This window comes from Dipodomys ordii, unplaced genomic scaffold (genome assembly GCF_000151885.1).
Source record: "Dipodomys ordii isolate 6190 unplaced genomic scaffold, Dord_2.0 Scaffold19, whole genome shotgun sequence".
NCBI lineage: Eukaryota > Metazoa > Chordata > Mammalia > Rodentia > Heteromyidae > Dipodomys > Dipodomys ordii.
This window is the reverse complement of record NW_012267235.1, coordinates 7,380,043-7,397,406: the sequence shown is the minus strand read 5'-3', so window position 1 is coordinate 7,397,406 and position 17,364 is coordinate 7,380,043. Positions and strand designations below refer to the sequence as shown.

General features: G+C 40.4%; 1 protein-coding gene across 1 annotated transcript in view; it reads right to left on the bottom strand.

Annotated features, from left to right (window-relative positions):
* The window catches only part of Dnah9 (dynein, axonemal, heavy chain 9), a 354,260-nt gene that overhangs the window by 293,640 nt on the left and 43,256 nt on the right, over positions 1-17,364 (bottom strand). The window contains exons 10-14 of the mRNA XM_013013168.1: positions 15,512-15,626; positions 12,790-12,858; positions 10,612-10,738; positions 7,589-7,844; positions 5,032-5,273 (exon numbers count right to left, since the gene is read on the bottom strand). Of these exons, the coding sequence (XP_012868622.1) occupies positions 5,032-5,273; positions 7,589-7,844; positions 10,612-10,738; positions 12,790-12,858; positions 15,512-15,626 (809 nt within the window). The remainder of the gene's footprint in view (positions 1-5,031; positions 5,274-7,588; positions 7,845-10,611; positions 10,739-12,789; positions 12,859-15,511; positions 15,627-17,364) is intronic.

Sequence of the window (17,364 nt, the reverse complement as noted above, 5' to 3'; positions counted from 1 at the left end):
TGTTTCTTTGAGGATTTGTTGTTGGGGGATTTAATTTTTTGAGTTCCAGGTATATTTTAGATATGAGACCCTTGTCCGTTGTATGGCTAGTGAAGATCTTCTCCCAATCCATGGTCTATCTATTGATCTTGCTAGCTATGTCCTTTGCCATGTAGAAGCTCTGCAATTTCATTCAATTGCATTTGTCCAACCTTTAATTTGTTGTGCTTCTAGGTCTCTATTAAGAAAATTTTGACCTGTGCCAAGGAGACATAGGGTTTCTCCCATTCCATTCTGTAATGTTTTCAGAGTGTCTGCTTTGACTTCGAGGTCTTTGATCCATTTGGAGCTGATTCTGGTGCAAGGTGATATATCAGGATCTAGCTTTAGTTTTCTACAAGTAGTTAGCCAGGCCCAAAGAAACGTAGGTCCCATGGTTTCCCTTATTTTCAATAACTAGTATACATCTGAGACAAGCAGAAAAGGTCAGATAAGTTGATGTTAGGTGAAATGAACCCCAAGGTAAGTATTCAAATGTTTTATCTTTCATGAGATTGTTTCTAACATATTTATAAGATGGTTTTTTGTTGCTTTGTATGTCCCTTCCCCACGGTATAACCCCTGCTTTCACTGTATTTGATGTTGGTATAATTTGTGGAGGGGAAGGGAAAAAAACAAATCGTTTAAATAGGGATACAGGTGGACCCATTGCAACGATGAGATGTACAAATCGTTATGTCGAAAAACGAACTTTACAACTTTGTCGGGTGTGGGGGGAGGGGAGGGGGGAAAATGGAAAGAGATGGGAAAGAGAAACAAAGGAGGAGGCAACAATGCTTGATAAGAATTGTATTCATTATCTTGCCCATGTAATTGTAACCTCTCTATACAGTATTTTCACAATAAAAAACAAAACAAAAAAATTGCACGAGTAGTTTAAAAAAAAAAAGAAACCATTGCCAGGCATGCATTTGACAGAGAATATTCAGAATATATGATGAACAAAAAAAACCAAACAAACAAAAAGCTGCACAAATCCAATCAATAAAATGTAATCAGACAATTCTCAAAAGAAGTACAATTGCTCAATAAATACATGAAGAAATATTCAATATCTTTAGCCATCAATGGAAATGCAAATCAAAACAACATTGAGATTCCATTCCATCTCAGTCAGAATGGCAATAACCAAGAAAACAAAACAACCACCACCAAAATATGAGAAGAAAAAAAATGTGAGAAGAAACTTGTATATCGTTGGTGGGAATATAAAGTAGTTCTTTCCTCCTTAAAATTCCTCATAGAATTCCTCAACAAACCCAAGATAGGGACACAGTGGTTTTATCTTTCTTGCAGTTGTTTTAAATGTACTTATAATATACCATGTGATTTTTTTTGTTTCTTTTGTATGTTCTTCCCCCATGGTATAACCTCTGTTTTCACTGTAGTTGATTTCAGTGCCCTGCATCTTATATATACATTTTTCTAATTTAGGGAGGGGAAGGGAAATAACAAAATTCTGAAATAAGGATACAGGTTGACCCATTGTAACAATGAGATGTACAAGACACTATGCTGAAAATGAACTTTACAACTTGCGGGGGAGGGAGGAGTTGGGGAGATGAAGAGGGAAGGAATGGTAGGGGAAAAACAAAGGAGGAGGTAGCAAAAATGCTCAATAGGAAATGTACTTATTACCTTACTCATGTAACTGTAACCCTTCTGTACAGTGTTTCTACAATAAAACATATATAAAAAGACAGTGTGATATACACGTGTGCATGAGCACACAATCACACACACACACACACACACACATACACACACGCGTGCGATTTTCAGCCATAAAAAATAATGAAAACATGTTATTCACAGAAAAAAAATGGAATGGAACTGGAAATCAGTGTGATAAATTAAATGAACCAGACTTAGGAAAACAAGTACCAATTTTTTTTCTTAAATGTGGGAAACAAATAACATGAAATTAGAGGAGGGTTTTTTAATAAGAAGAGAGTGGGAAAAACGGACAAGAGATGGTAATGAGGGTCAACATAATTAAAGAACATTATGTGTGTATGAAAATGTCATAACCAAACCAATGGTTTTGAACAATTATATGCTAATATATTTTAAATTTCACTATCTAATCACAATAAGATCTTTCAGCCAACTAAGAATACAAGGGAATTTATATTCCTTATAGTGGTATTATATTCTTATAATGAATATACACATAAACCCAGATAATACTGTACTTGATTGTATACTACTAACATTTTCTACAGCTGACTGAAAATGAGGCAAGAATGTCCATTCTCATCACTTCAATATTGTACTGGAAATGCTAGCTAGAGTAATAAAGCAAAAAACAGAAGCAAAAGTCATAAGGAAATAAAAAAAATCTGGACACTGGTGATTCATGCCATAATCTCAGCTACCCAGGGGGGATGATATCTGAGAATTATGGTTTGAAGCAGCCCAAGCAGACGCGATACTCTTCAATCAACCAGCAAAATGCAGGATTGGAGGTGAGGCTCAATAGTACAGTGTCAGCAGTGACTGAAAAAGCTGAGCTACAGTGCAATACCCTGACTTCAAGGGGGAAAAAAGATCCAAAAGAAAGAAGCAAAATGGAGCATATTTACAAATAAATGAGATTATTTTTATAGATAACCATAAGAAATCCTCCAGTTACTATATCTAATAAACCCAGAAAAAGTACCGAATAAATATATCTATAAAGGTCACATAATACATTATTAATGCAAAGGTCAATTATATTTTTATGTACTAGCTGATAGTAACTGGGAAAGAAATAACAAAAAATATTCTTTAACTAGACCTCCAAAACATAACGCACTTAGTAATCAGCTTAATGGAGGATATACAAGACATTGGTAATAAAATCTACAAATGGTTGCAGTGAAAAATTAGAGAGACTCAAATAAGTGAAGAGACCTGCCATGTTCATGGATCACTACACTTAATATTATTAAACCTTTATTTTTTCCGCATCAATCAACATATTTAATGTTATTCAAGTCAAAATTCAAACCTAGCATTTGTCTTGAAATTAGCAAGTTGAATTTAAAATCTGTGTGGCTATGTAAAGAACCTAGAATAGACAAAATGATCTTGATAAAGAAACTTTGTTAGATGATTCACAGTATCTGATCTATTCACAGTATCAACATCTACTAATAGTGCTACAATAATCAATTGATTATTACTCTATAATCAATTATAGAGTAAATATTTTATATTGGTGTTTATAAAGGTAATTGATTTTTCAACAAAGTTTCAAAAATTCAATATGGAAAATAGTCTCAGAAAAAGTAAGGGAAACAGAGACAAGATCTCACTTATAATTGAATTTTAAATCAATGGATTCAAAACAGAGAAGAGAATCATGGTTCCTAAAGGGTGGGGAATGTATGATTGAGGAGTTCTAATCAAAAATTACAAAACTAATTAAAAGGAAAGAACAAAATATTTTATTTTTCCTTTGAGAAATGTCAAGAAGCATAGGTGATATGGCACACAATAATATACATTTCAGAATCAATCTAATTTTTTTTTGATCGGTCGTGGGGCTTGAACTCTGGGCTTGGGCACTGTCCCTGCGCTCTTCAGCTCAAGGCGAGCGCTCTACCGCTTGAACTACAGCGCCACTTCCAACATTTCATAATCAATAGTGAATAAATGTGAAATGTTTTTATCACAGCAATGGCAAGAATTTGAGATAAAAGATATGTTAATGTCTATATAATTTCTGCATCTTGCATTCATAAATCAATAGTATTATTTTGTAGATCTAAGTAGCTTTTCAATTTACAATTATAAATAAAACTTTCCTAGAAATGAAATAAATAGTATAGGAGTAATCAGACATTCATATATAAAACAATGAACTCAATTCTAATTATCTTTGCAAAATTGAAGTTTTCTTACATTAACTACATGGGAAAAAGTGTAAAACTTAAAACTCTCAAAAACACCATTAAGAAAACTGGCAAGGTACAGTTCTGTATTTTTAAAAAATTGCAATATTCTTATCTCATAAAAGAGATATTTCCAGAAGTTACTAGGATTTTTGGAGCTAGCACATAACTCAATTTAAAATAAGAAAGAGTAATAGATGCTTTATAAAGGAATATACATAACTGATTAAGTAGCATGTAAGTGGCATTTGTGAAAATGCAGAGGCAGGATGGATGGTTAGATGGATGGATGCATGCATAGATGGATGGATGAAAGAAAGAAAGAAAGATGCATGAAAAGTAGATGTTTGGCAGGGCCAGATGTAGTTAAAACAAACTGAGTTGCACTCTTTATCTCTCAAAGGAAAAATATAGGCAATTATCTCCTTAACCTAACTGGTCCTCGGCAGTATTTACAGTTGAACATTTTTGCTGTACTTCAAACCACAATCTATTTATAGCAATATGATTCATTCCTGTCTTGGGGCATAAGTTAACTTTTCAGACTGCCCTATGGTTCCTTCTGTAGGGTTGTAGCTACTGGCTGTTCAGTTCCCTCCTCAATGTTTACAGGGAAGCATGAGTCTTTGATGATGATACATGAAGCTGCCCTGACCGGTGCAAAGCAGGGCCTTGCTGTGTTATGCACACTCTTCTACATCTTCTCCTTTTATCAAATGCATCCAGGGAGGATGACACCCTTTTATCTCCCTAGGCTTTCTAGAGCCCAGTCATGAGGATGTTTCTGGAGGACCACACCATAGGCGAACTGAGGATGGGATTCCCAATACAGTGAAAAATTTAGGATTCTGTCCTTGCCATCTCCTCCTATATCCTTGTAATAATGTGCAAGATTTGTTATATGAAAACTGAGTCATGTCACCATGAAGACAATGTCAGTTTTGACAATGCTAATCTATTATGACTTTCACCTCGTTTTGCCTACTACCTTTCGTTCTCTTACTATTAAAATAAACATTTATTCTCGACTAGAGAAGACACTTAGGAAATTACAATTCCTTGGTGCTTTCTATATTCTCAGGACTTGTGACCAAAAGAGGTTGTTTGTTACCTGAACAAGGGCATGGATCCGAAGGCCAGATTCTTTAATGAGACTGTAATATTTTTCCATTCGATCATGCTGGTCATCCAGAGAAAGTAGACATTCTCTTTTTCCATCTTTTCTCTTAAATATTGGAGTCACCCATGTTTTCATAATGTTTTGAATCTCTTCCACATTGCCTTTAGCCTTCTGAATTCTTTGCTCAAGATCATGAATACTACTGGTGATTTGATTGACATAATCCCAAATGCCTGCTCCCCAAAAGAAATATGATTAAATGAAATACTGTGCAGTGGCGAGACCAAAGGACTATTAGCTGTGAAAGATGGAGATTTAATATCTGTCACTCATACAAGGCTTTTCTGCAAGGTTACTTGTTAGAAAATTTTCTTTTCTAGTTGTATCAAAAAGCTAACCCTTCCCATAGTTCTGATAGTGGAAGAAGAAAAACAGAGGTAGGTAAGAAGCTCTGCAGTTTCATGCAATCCCATTCGTCCAAGCTTTCTTTGATTTGTTGTGTTTCTGGGTCTTTATTAAGAAAATTTTAGCCTGTGCCAAGGAGTCCTATAGCTTCTCTTATTCCTTCCTGTAATGTTTTCAGGGTGTCTGCTTTGACTTCTCAAAATGTGCTGCCAAGGTGCACAGAACCCTGAAGAAACTGAACATAATATGAACCCCAACCTTAGGCAGGAAATAGAAGGGAGTTGTATTGTTATCCAGCCTGTGTACCCCATAGCTAACCCCAAGAATTCTAGTCTATAGTGTGGTAACAGTGGCTCACACCTGTAATCCTAGCTATTCAGGAGGCTGGGTCTCTTTTCAGCTCAAGCAAGAAAGTCAGTGAGACTTTTATCTCCAGATAACCTTCAACAAGCCAGAAGTAGAGGCATGGCTCAGATGGTCGAGTGCCAGCAATGAGCAAAAATGCTAATGGACAGCACCCAGGCCCTGAGTTCAAGCCCCAGTGCTGGCACAAAAAGTATAGACAAATGAGGAGAAGAAGGTGAGAATGTAGTGAAAAATGTGTGTTCTACAAATACTAAGAAAAAGTGAGGGAAGAGGTGGATTGGGAGGGATGGGTGGTAATGTTGAAGGCAGTGACACCAATCAAGGCACATTGCACTTCTGGACTGCTTTGTTGAATGGCAACAAAGTTCTACAACCAAGTTGAAGATAATACAAACATTAAAAAAATAATTCCATGCCACCCTCCATTTGTGAATTGGCAAAATTTTGAGATCTGCAAAAGTAACAGCCCATTGGATCATCCTAACATTACAACGATGTTTATCAGATTCTGGCCCTCCTCTCTTTCCTCCTAGTCCACTTTCAGTCATTCAATTTCATCTTGATTCTTAAGAAAATTGTTCCATTTCTTGAAAATACAATCTAAGCAATGGAATCTTCCTGGTTTTGTTTTCTGCATTTCTGGTTCTCCAAAGGAGGCTGTCAAGATTTGGAAATTTTTGTCACTCTATCTCCTGCTCACCTGATCCATCTGTTTTCATCATGCAATTTCTATAGCACTTGCAACGTGTTAAATGTTGAAAATGTCATTCCTTTCTTACATATTGAGTAAAGTCCTAATTTGTGTGGGGTTTTTCTGAGCGGAAGCATGGTACTAGGGTTTCAACCCAGGGCTTCACACTTACTAAACAATTGCTTTACCACTTCACTCCAACCTCCAGCATTTTCAGATAAGGGTCTCACTTTTGGCTGGGGCTGTGTTATTCCTCCCCATACCTCCAGCACAGCTGGGATTTTTCAGACATCCACCTCCATGCCTGGCTACTTTGATACTTTGATAAGATGGAATTTTGCTTGCTTGCTTGATTTATTTATTTACTTATGTTTGCCCGGGCCAGCTTCAAACTGCAGTCTTTCAGATCTTTACCTCCTGAGTAGGTGGCTAAATTGTTTAATATGAACAAAATTCCAGGATTTTTGGGTTTCTGTTCAAATTTCAACTTTTCTAAAGATTCTCATTTGTGATCATCTTTCTTCTCTGTTATTCTTCACACTTCATTTTTAAGTGTATGTTGGCTGTTTTTCTGTTTGTTTTTTTTTTAACTCACAGCCTATCTCCTGTGATTCTGGATTTACATCTGCATTTTCTTCATGAATCATGAGCTCTTTGAGGGTAAAGATCATGTCTTGTAAACATCATGTCTTATATTCCCCCTGTATCCTGTCATGGAATACTCTACCTTTGTTAACCATCCACTACAAGTTTACTGAACTGAAGGCTATCAGAGAAATCAATATGAAGTTTCTACTTTTAAGGAAAGAACTCCAGTGATAATACAGTAATAGCTCTCATTCATGGAGTACCTAGAGAGGGTGGGGACATCTTTCACAACCCCTAAATTTCCAAAGGACAGATAGCAAAGCCTCCTAATTCTGCCAGTTATACCCCAGACCTCTTGTTTCTCTACTTAGACACATGTCCAAGATAGATTTGTTTGGGGCCCAAGTCAGATTACTAGTGAATCTCTGGGATTCTGTTAACTTGCTGCGGAGCCTTGAACCCCACACATCTGTCAGACTGCAGGTGATGCCCGGCTACCTTCTGTTTTCCAGTTCAGCGTCTCCTCTGCAGCTCTCAGGCAGAGATCAATATTTTGCAGCTCCTCCTCCACTAATGGAAATTCCACCTCGAGAAGAGTTTTCATAACCTTGTTGTACCAGTTTGCCATCAGTTCTAAATTAGCCACAAGCTGCCGGTAGAATTCCCTGGAGGAGAACATGGCCGCTGCGATCTTGGGGATGTGCTTCATCTGTCTGGGCTCAAGATAGCTCATTTCTTTCAGCACTGAAATCAGCTGGAGGAAAGAATAACACTGTTGTTCAGGGATGCTGTAGAAGGTACCCCGTTATTCATTAGGTATTTTAAAATCCCAGGGATCCAAAGAACTTCTGGGCTTCCTTTACCTCTATTCCTATCAGTTCCTTAAATCTAGTCTCAGTAAAGGAAAATGTAATATTAAGCGGAATGGTGATGACTCAGAAAGTGGTAGGTTGTTCAGATAGATCACTATTTGCAAGAGTGAAAGAAAGGACCCTGAGAAATACACCAGCAGTAAGAGCAGGGGAGGGTGCTGCCTCCTGTGTATCCAGGCGTGCAGCTGTTGAGACATAATATACATTTAAGCTGCCTGGCCAGTTCTATTCAGAGGTGCTAGTCACCAGTCAAAACGAGGATCACCTGGCTAGCACTACCCACAGGCATGTGAGCCTCAGATGCAGGCTTCCATCATACATACATAGTCACAGAGACACTGGCAAGATTGAGACAACCATAACGTTACTTTAGTTGTTGCATAAAATCATCTGGAGTCTCTCGGGATTTTTGTAGCTCCGAGTTGGCCCTTTTTTATGTTATAGGAACCAGAAAAGTGAGGTCAGCCAGGCCTCTCTGGACTCAGGTGGAGCCCACAAGTTATTGGCAAGAGAAGAATTGAAAATCCATGCTGATGTGATAGAGAGATGGTAGAGAGGCCTAGACCAGGTGACTGACCAGGCCTCCTTTTCTGGATTCTTGCCTATTTATTATTTCCTAGGAAACTTATCAGAATGGACAGATAGAGGCACAAGTGACATAAGGTACAAAGTCACATTTTTTCCCCTTGTCCTCTTCAGCAAAACACACACTGGCTCCTCTTTCCCCTCCCATTAATTCTGGGCCTGTTCTCAATAGCTGAGTGGTTAGTCCTACTTGGAATCCAGACAAATACTATTTGGAACAGAAATGAATGCAGTCTCTCAGTCTACTGTGAAAGAAGCTCACAATGGATATTGGAAATGTATACAAAGTACAAACAAAAAATAAATAAAAACTATGCATATCTCTTTGTATAATACTGAGATGGAGAAGACCATTTCAGATATAAAACCACAAAGCAAAACAAAAATTTATGTGCATAAAGTATCAAACACATAATGTAAACTGCAGAAATTATTCAAAACAGATATGCACTTATTTTATTTCTTAATATCTGACAAATAATTTTCAAATGTTCAAAACATTCTCAGGAAAGGAGGGCACTTTACCCACAGGCGCCAGTGAACAAACAAGCAATTCATAAAAATATAAACAGCCAGGGAACACATGACGGAAGTTCACTTTACTAGCAATCAAATAAATGTAAGTCAAGGGCGTATTTTAGAATTCAACAGCCTGAAACTATTTTAAGTAATAGACAAACAGCTCATGGGTGGGAGAATGATTGAGTTCTAGCTCCGAACAACAAGATGGTACTATGCATGGAAAGTATCAAAATGGGAATGCTCTTTAGGTAGGAAATTTATCGGCATGTCTGGAATCCATCCAATAGATGCTATCAACTCACCCTCCAAGTTTGATAAAACAAAATGTTTCCAGAGAGACAAGACTACCCTCAGTTGACAACACTAATTTAGTCCTATTTCCAAAACCATACCTTAAGGATTTATCATATGCTGTCTAATAAAGATAGATATTTGCAGGTTCATAGGTTCATGCTATCTCTCAACTAGGCTAGAAGTTCCTTCTAGACAGGAATTAAGTTCTGTACATTCTTTTTTTTTGGGGGGGGTCCGGTTGTGGGGCCTGAACTCTGGGCCTGGGTGCTGTCCCTAAGCTCTTCAGCTCAAGGCTAGTGCTCTACCACTTGAGCCACAGCGCCACTTCCGGCTTTTTCTTTTTGCTTATGTTGTGCTGAGGAATCAAACCCAGGGCCTTGAGCATGCAAGGCAAGCACTCTACCACTGAGCCACCTTCCCAGCCCCCAAGTTCTGTACATTCTTGTTGACACCTCCAGCCTCTTACTAGCATCCTTTACTCATAGTAAATATTTAAATTTGGTTGTGAATGTTGGGTATTTAACAGTTGGGGCTATTTTACAATATAAGCACAAGCCACATAATGATGTTTTGGTCAAATAAGGACCATGTGTATAATTTTGGTTTTATTAGATATTATCACAGATTTTTATCATAGCTGTTTTAGCTTGTGTATATACAGCTATGACATTTGCATCACCTAGCAACACATTTTTCAGAAAGCATCCCCCTTATTAGGCAGCATGTGTCTATAATTCCTGTTGTAGTTTTGTCAAGTCAAATCTATTGACCAACCACAAAGAATAACATAAACATGTAAAACTTAAGAAAATAATCTATGTTGGGATCTTCCCCAAAAGAAATCCATGGTGTAAATTCTCTTGATTTTTATTTTTTCATATTTTTGTTTAAAAAACAGACAAACCACCAGGTGCTGGTGGCTCATGCTTGTAATCCTAGCTACTCAGGAGACTGAGATCTGCCAGCCTGGGCAGGGAAATGCTGTGAGACTTTTATCTCCAATAAACCACTCAGAAAACTGAAAGTGGTGCTGTGGTTCAAGTGGTAGAGTGCTAGCCTTGAGCTGAAGAGCTGAGGGACAGCGTTCAGGCCCAGAGTTCAAGCCCCATGACTGACAAAAAAACCCAAAACCCAAAAAACAAAAAACAACAATGAAAACCCAGACAAACCCCCTTTGCCCTGAAATCAGGAGATAAGTAAAATGTTTCAGGAACCCCAGAGGAAGTTATTGCCACTCAACTGACAGACCTGTGGGTTAAAGTTGACAGTGATCTGTTTTGTCTCAGGGTCTCGCTGCAGCAGTGGTTGGGAGAGATTGTACTGTGACTTCTCAGATACTGTCTGACACCAGTCCTCATAGAGTCTTGTCTCATACCTGCAATGATCAGAGACAATAGCCCACTAATAAACACATTCCTGGGTCCCCCACTCCTATGCATGCTCTGTAACATGAACTGAGGAAGCTGAGTTTGATCTAGACAGGCTGAGTCAGCTCCTGCAGGTGACCAATAGTTTCTAACGGGGTCAGAGTTTCAATCAAATAAGAATAGAAAGATTCCATATGATGTTTGAAAGGGATAAGGGAAGCTGTGATTAGTCTCAGTGCATGTTGGAAAAAGATACTGAGTACCATTTGCTCTCACCCTTCACATAGCTCATGGACATTCATATTTTGCTCTTTATACACTGACTGAACACCTCCTATGTGCTGGGCTTAGTGACGATCACTCTAATACAACTCAGTAAGGACTTTCTTATAGAAATATACAGAGCATCCACACTGAGTGGAGAAAAGTGATGAGGAGAACATCAGGGAAGGTTCAGAAAGATGTTCTGGAGTGAAGCTTGACTGAGTCTCAGAGGCTGAGCACATGAGGGGACATTGAAGTGGGAAGGGAGATGGGAAGCTTTTCTGACAAAAGCAATAGCATAGCTGACAAGTGGAGATGGGAAACAGCATGACTGTGCTGGGAGCCACTAGCAGACAGAATACTGTTTGAAGTGGGAAATGGGGAGAGTGGGACAAAGGCCACCTTGAGGGAGAGCTTCTGTGGAAGGATTCTGGCTGGTGGAGAAATAGTAACGTTATTGGATTTGGTCACAGCATGGATCTCAAGGGACACAAATGTGGAAGTAACAGAGGATTGCCAGAAGCTATGGTGGCAGCTCAGATCATAGCAACTCCGAGTTCTAGTGAAGATGTTGTGTGGTGGGGACAACAGGATTGGATACACTCAAAGCTATTTGGGATGTGAAAGAGGTAAAAAACAAACAAACAAACACGAATTAGCTGGTGGGGAGGTGCCATCAATTGGCTGGTTTAATATCATGTCTAGCAAACTCTTGCTACATCAGAAGAAAAAGCAAAGCTGGGTGCCAGTGGCTGACACCTGTAATCCTAGCTACTCAGGAGGATGAGATCTGAGGATTGTGGTTTGAAGCTAGCCCTTTATTTTCAATAAACTACTCAGAAAAAGCTGGAAGTGTTGCTGTGGCTCAAGTGGTAAAACTATATCTTTGCACAAAAAGAAGCTCAGGGACAGCACCCAGGCCTTGTGTTCAAGCCCCCAGAAAAGAAAAGATATATTAAAAAAAGAAAAAGAAAAAGAAAATGGCAGAAGAGAGAAGTCAAGACCACAGGCTGGATTTGTTGTTGTTGTTGTTGTTTTTGTTGGTCATTGGGCTTGAACTCTGGGCTTGGGCACTATTGCTCAGCTCTTCAGCTCAAGGTGAGCACTCTACCACTTGAGCCACAGTGCCACTTCCAGTTTTCTAGTGGCTTATTGGAGATAAGAGTCTCGCAGACTTTTCCTTCCCGGGCTGGCTTTGAACCATGATCCTCAGAGCTCAGCCTCCTGAGTAGCTAGGATTACAGGCATGAGCCACAAGCGCCTGGCCATGAGCTGTTTATTGACCCTCCATTCCCAAAGACTTAGTCAGTATTGAAGCAGAAACAACTATAAACCCACATGAAAATTTCTTTCTTCTGTGTTTTCCACAAATGGATGCAGGAAGTATTTCTGAGACATCTCCTGTCCATGCAACATCAACTATTGCTTTCTGCTCAGTGAGCAGCAACTGAAATTCTCCAAGACTCTGATCTCAGAGTGTCACACTTGGCACCACACTCTTTCTAGCTCTGCAAGGTTCACATACCCAGGAAGGTTACATCAGGAACATAGCTGTGTCTAGAATAGACACAAATGCATCTGCATTTCCCAGAGACCCTGTGTGTACTCAGCCTAGAAAATATTGGGCTATAAATATATGTAACGTATAGCTTGTGCTATCATATAAAACACATGATAACATTTCAGAGCAGCTAAGGAATTTGCACATCTCTGAACAGAGAAAGAATAGGGTGACAAGGGGAGGGGGAGAAGACAATACAATTTATAGAACGATACAGTCCTGAAAGCCACTTACTCTTCCAGCAATGAGAGCATATCTTCATATTTTTGTATCATTCGCTTTCCTTCAGTAGATTCCATGCAGCTATTGCAACATGAGAGAGAGGAAAAAATGATATAGAATTAGGAGTCACCATAATCAGGAGCACACTACAGCTTATAAAGAAGAGACTGATCATTGAGGGATGAGGCAGGAGGTTCTCACATTCAAGGTCATCCTGGGCTACATAGTAAAAAAAAGACAGACAGACAGACAGACTGACTGACTGTAGAATGGCCATGGCTATCTGAATTCAGACACACTAAATGGCTTCTAGGGTTGATTCCAAAGGCCCCTAAAATAATCTTACAATCTTCTTCCTAAACATCCTCCTCTGTCCACTAGAGGGCATCTGCACTTCCTAAAAATCTAGGCTGACCCACCAGTGATAAAGGTAGCTTATTCTTTCCTGAGTTGAGCTGATCATGTGCAAGGTAAATGAGGTCACTCAAAAATATGAATCAAAGGGAGGTTGAGACACTAGAGTAAAATTCTAAATGCTACTATTTTCTGCATTTAAGAAAAAACTATCAATAATCTACCTAACATATATAAACCTACATAGAACAATGTTCATAACTGCATATCGCATATGTGTATAAATGATGAGTATATATGTATAAACATAAATGTATAATGTTTATATGTGTTTATGTATATATTTATTTGTCTATATAACAATACAGATAGACAGATAGATAGATAGACAGACCAGACAGACAGATAGATGATCTTGTCTGGAACAAGTGATCAGAAATGCTGCCATTCTCTGACAGGTTTATATGAGAGTCCCACCCACCTCTTCCCCCTCAAACCCATGCCCATGCAATGCATGCACATGCTCATCCGCATGCTTGCTTACGCACATAGAGGCTCATGTGGGAATGCTGAGGACTCAGAAGACAGAGAGCAGAGTGGCCGGAGGCACTGTTACCCCATAACAGTTTTCCTCTGCTTTTGACTCTCACTCGAACTAAATGGAAGTCCAACTCCTGGGACAACTGGCAAAGTATCTTTGATTTTCAGACTTCACACTAGCTATGTGGAGTCTGCTTCTGTCAAGCCAGCAAGATGAGACAGCTTGGGGCAAAGACTCTTAAAAATTCATCTGCTCTTTAAATCAGCACAGCTTCCTTCCCATGATGCCTTGTACCTTCCACTTTCCCCCTCGGGCTTGCTGGGAGAGGGAGCATTGGGGTCCCAGTCACTTCGTTCTGTTATGTGGTGAACAAGAAGATGTGCCCCCCCAAGGAAGCAAGGAGAACTGGAAAGAGCCTCACCAGGGAGGTGTAGTCACAGCTGCAGGGTTTCTGCAAACCTCACTACCCCAAGCCTTAGTGTTTATCTGGAGGAGGAGAAGTCTGAGGGGCACCTGGCTTGTGGTATGGCACATGTGGCTGCGACCTAATGATTTTGAGAGGTCACAAGACAGTGAGAGTCCCTGCAGCTTCCGTGTCACTCCATGGTGAAGAATCTGCAACATTTTAAATAACGTATTGTAGAGATCAGTACACATCTGTATTCGTTTTGAAAACAGATGGAAATTTTCATGGGACTTAGAGAAGTCACTGTGATGTGCCATCTGCATCCCCTCAGCTCTATCCACCCCAGACTCCTCTGGCAAGGCAAGTTGGCTGCAGGTGGGCTACAGCTGATGGCCTCTTTAGGAACAGCCCCAGGCCAGGGAATCAGAACCATCCTGCCGAAAGTCATGCTGCTCAGGAGGAGAGCCCAACTCCCAGCACTGATGTGGAGAGATGGGCCCATCCTTCCTGGAGGTTCAGTTGAAGCCTTCTACAATGCCTCTGTTCAGCAGCTCAACTATAGTCTCCCATGATAAGTGGCCCTCCAGTGGAGTGGTAGCAGCCCTTCCCAGCTTCTTGCATTCTCTACTTTACTCTATCTTGTGATTTCCTGATCTTGGGAGGGATTTAATCTTGTTACCTGGGCCCAGTGGCCCAGTAGTCCTTTGTAACTCTACAAAGGCTTGTGATGCCAATGATCAGCTTCCAATGTCTTTGCTTCTGTGTACTCACCAAAGCCAGGTGCTTACAACAGGATTGAATCTAATAAAAGAAAGATCAGAGAAAGAAAGATTTCTTGTCCCCAGATAGCATCCTAAACATAATATCATAAGTTGTTTTTCTTGTTCACACCTAACAGCCATGAGACCTCTGTGAATCCTGGTTTCTAGAAGCAGCCATCGCACACAAGTGTGTATAACTTCCGTTCTGGTCACCATCATTCACAGGGGATGTTGTCCAAAGGGCAGGTTTACAATCAGGCCAGACTTGGACTCAGCAGGTGATAGGTGGAGTAGATGGAGGAGATGTATTAATGCATGTGGGTTCCCACATTGCACTTATGTTAGTGCTCATTCTTCTCCTATAGACTTAGCAGCAAAGAGACATTTTCCCCAAGAGGAGCATGGGAAATCTCCCCAGAGCATGAAGACCCTGACTCATTTTCCTGCAGAAATGAATCCCATCGAACAAAGTTGGGTTAGGATCGGTTGGTGAAGCATTGGTTAAGACGGAGGTGTAATCATGTGTTTACATTTTGGCCACTAAGTATCTTGTCTGTTGCTGGAAATGGGAAGACCTGAAGATGGTTTTCATGGCTTGGGCAAGCAAACTGCCTTTCTCCACTCCAAATGCAGAGCAGAAACAAGAGTGTCTTCCAGCAGCCAGATACTCACGGGTGGGTGAGGCCTCTGAAGCTGTCAAAAGGCCCCTGGATGCGCTGTCTCAGCTCCTGTGCCCAGCGGAGGCCCCCAGCCATGGCAGGCATGTTTTTGTGCACTGAGGAGAACCCTGGGAACACAGACAGCCAAGCTGAGGCCAGAGTGCAGCCACCGGCTCCCTCTACCTAACAAGCACCTCCTTCTGCAACACCAGTATTTCTCTCTCCACTTCCAGACTGAAGTCACCCTGGGCCCACACTGAGGAGTTCCTGGGAGGTTGGGCATTCTGTTAAACAGGAAGGAAGAGCAACCTTAAGGAGCAGCATCCCCTGCCTAGCCATCCTGACATAGTTGATCTGAGCCCATGTCATAGGTAATGTTTAGAGCTCTCAAGTTGAGTCTACTTGTACAATAATGCCGAGAAATACTGTCTTCAACAGACAATATCTCTGGCCTCCATCTTCTCTTCTGTAACCCAGAGTAAATTTCTGTCCTGCTTAATGAGTTTTGAAGGTTTTGGTGGTGTCAGTTATTATGAAACACATGAATCACACTGGTGCAGCCTGGACAATTTTACTTTAGTCCATCCAGTAGCTGTTTATACTTGGAAGTAGTTGTCAAGATTTAGGAAATGTGAGTCCATATTTTAAAACAATGTGTAAAACATACCCTGTTTTTAGCTTCTTCAGTAAAACAAGAAGATTGTTATCAGTCTGCTGATATAATAGCAGTGGCAGCTGAGGGCTACCCACCCTGTTTATGTCATCATGGACTCCACTCTTCTCTAATGGCTCACATTTGGCCCATGTCCATTATTTTTATTTCCTACGTATCCTTTATCATCAAGAAAAAAAATCTAAAATGACCAGAGTAAGTTTCACCTTTGCAGTGTAAGTAGAAACTGTGGCTATGAAGACTTATTACTTCTGAAATCATGTGACCTTATACATCAGAAGGAAGAGGAGTCTGAATGGACCTGCCCTTACCAGCGAGATGTTAAAAAGCAGAACTCTGGGTGGCAGCTGAAAAGCAAGCCAGAGACTGGAGCCAGAGACGATTAAGTGTGCCATCGTTGGCCTGAAGATGGAGATAGCTACATGTCAAAGGATGGAGGTGAGTCAGAGTTGTGAGTTGCTGGGAGAGGCTCCTGGCTGGTAATTGGCAAGGAAATGGAAATCTCAGGTTTATGATAACGAGGAACTGGAATATAAACTTGGAGGAGGTTTTATAACCACAAAGAACTGGATCCTACCAACAAGGGTGAGCTTGAAGGGAGCTTTCCCACCCACAGAATGTCCAGACATGAACATAGCATGGCCTACACATTGTGACTCTGTGTTGAGATCCCAGATACACTGTGTTGTTCTCAGAACTCAGCTTGAAAGGAGGGCAAACATCTACTGTGTTGTAGCAAAAAACAAGCATGGTCTCTGAAGAGGTCTGAGTTTTCATACTCTATATTTGACTATGAGAAATCATGAGGGTCATGTGCTGGTGGCTTACATCTGTAACCGAAGCTATTCAGGAGGCTGAGATCTGAGGACTGTGGTTCAAAGTCATCATGGGCAGGAGAGGCCATGAGACTCCTTTTTTGAGGGGGGGGCCTGAACTCTAGGCCTGGGTGCTGTTCCTCAGCTCTTCAGCTCACGGCTAGCACTCTACCACTTCCGGCTTTTTTTTTCTTTTTGCTTATGTGGTGCTGAGGAATCGAACCCAGGGCCTCAGGCATGCAAGGCAAGCGCTCTACCACTGAGCTACCTTCCCAGCCCCGACATTCAGTTTTCACTAACCCAAAACCAAGCTCTGTAATGAGGAAGATGACTGAAGAGTTAAGCTGGCAGAGATGGAATAAACGTCCATCTTCCCCA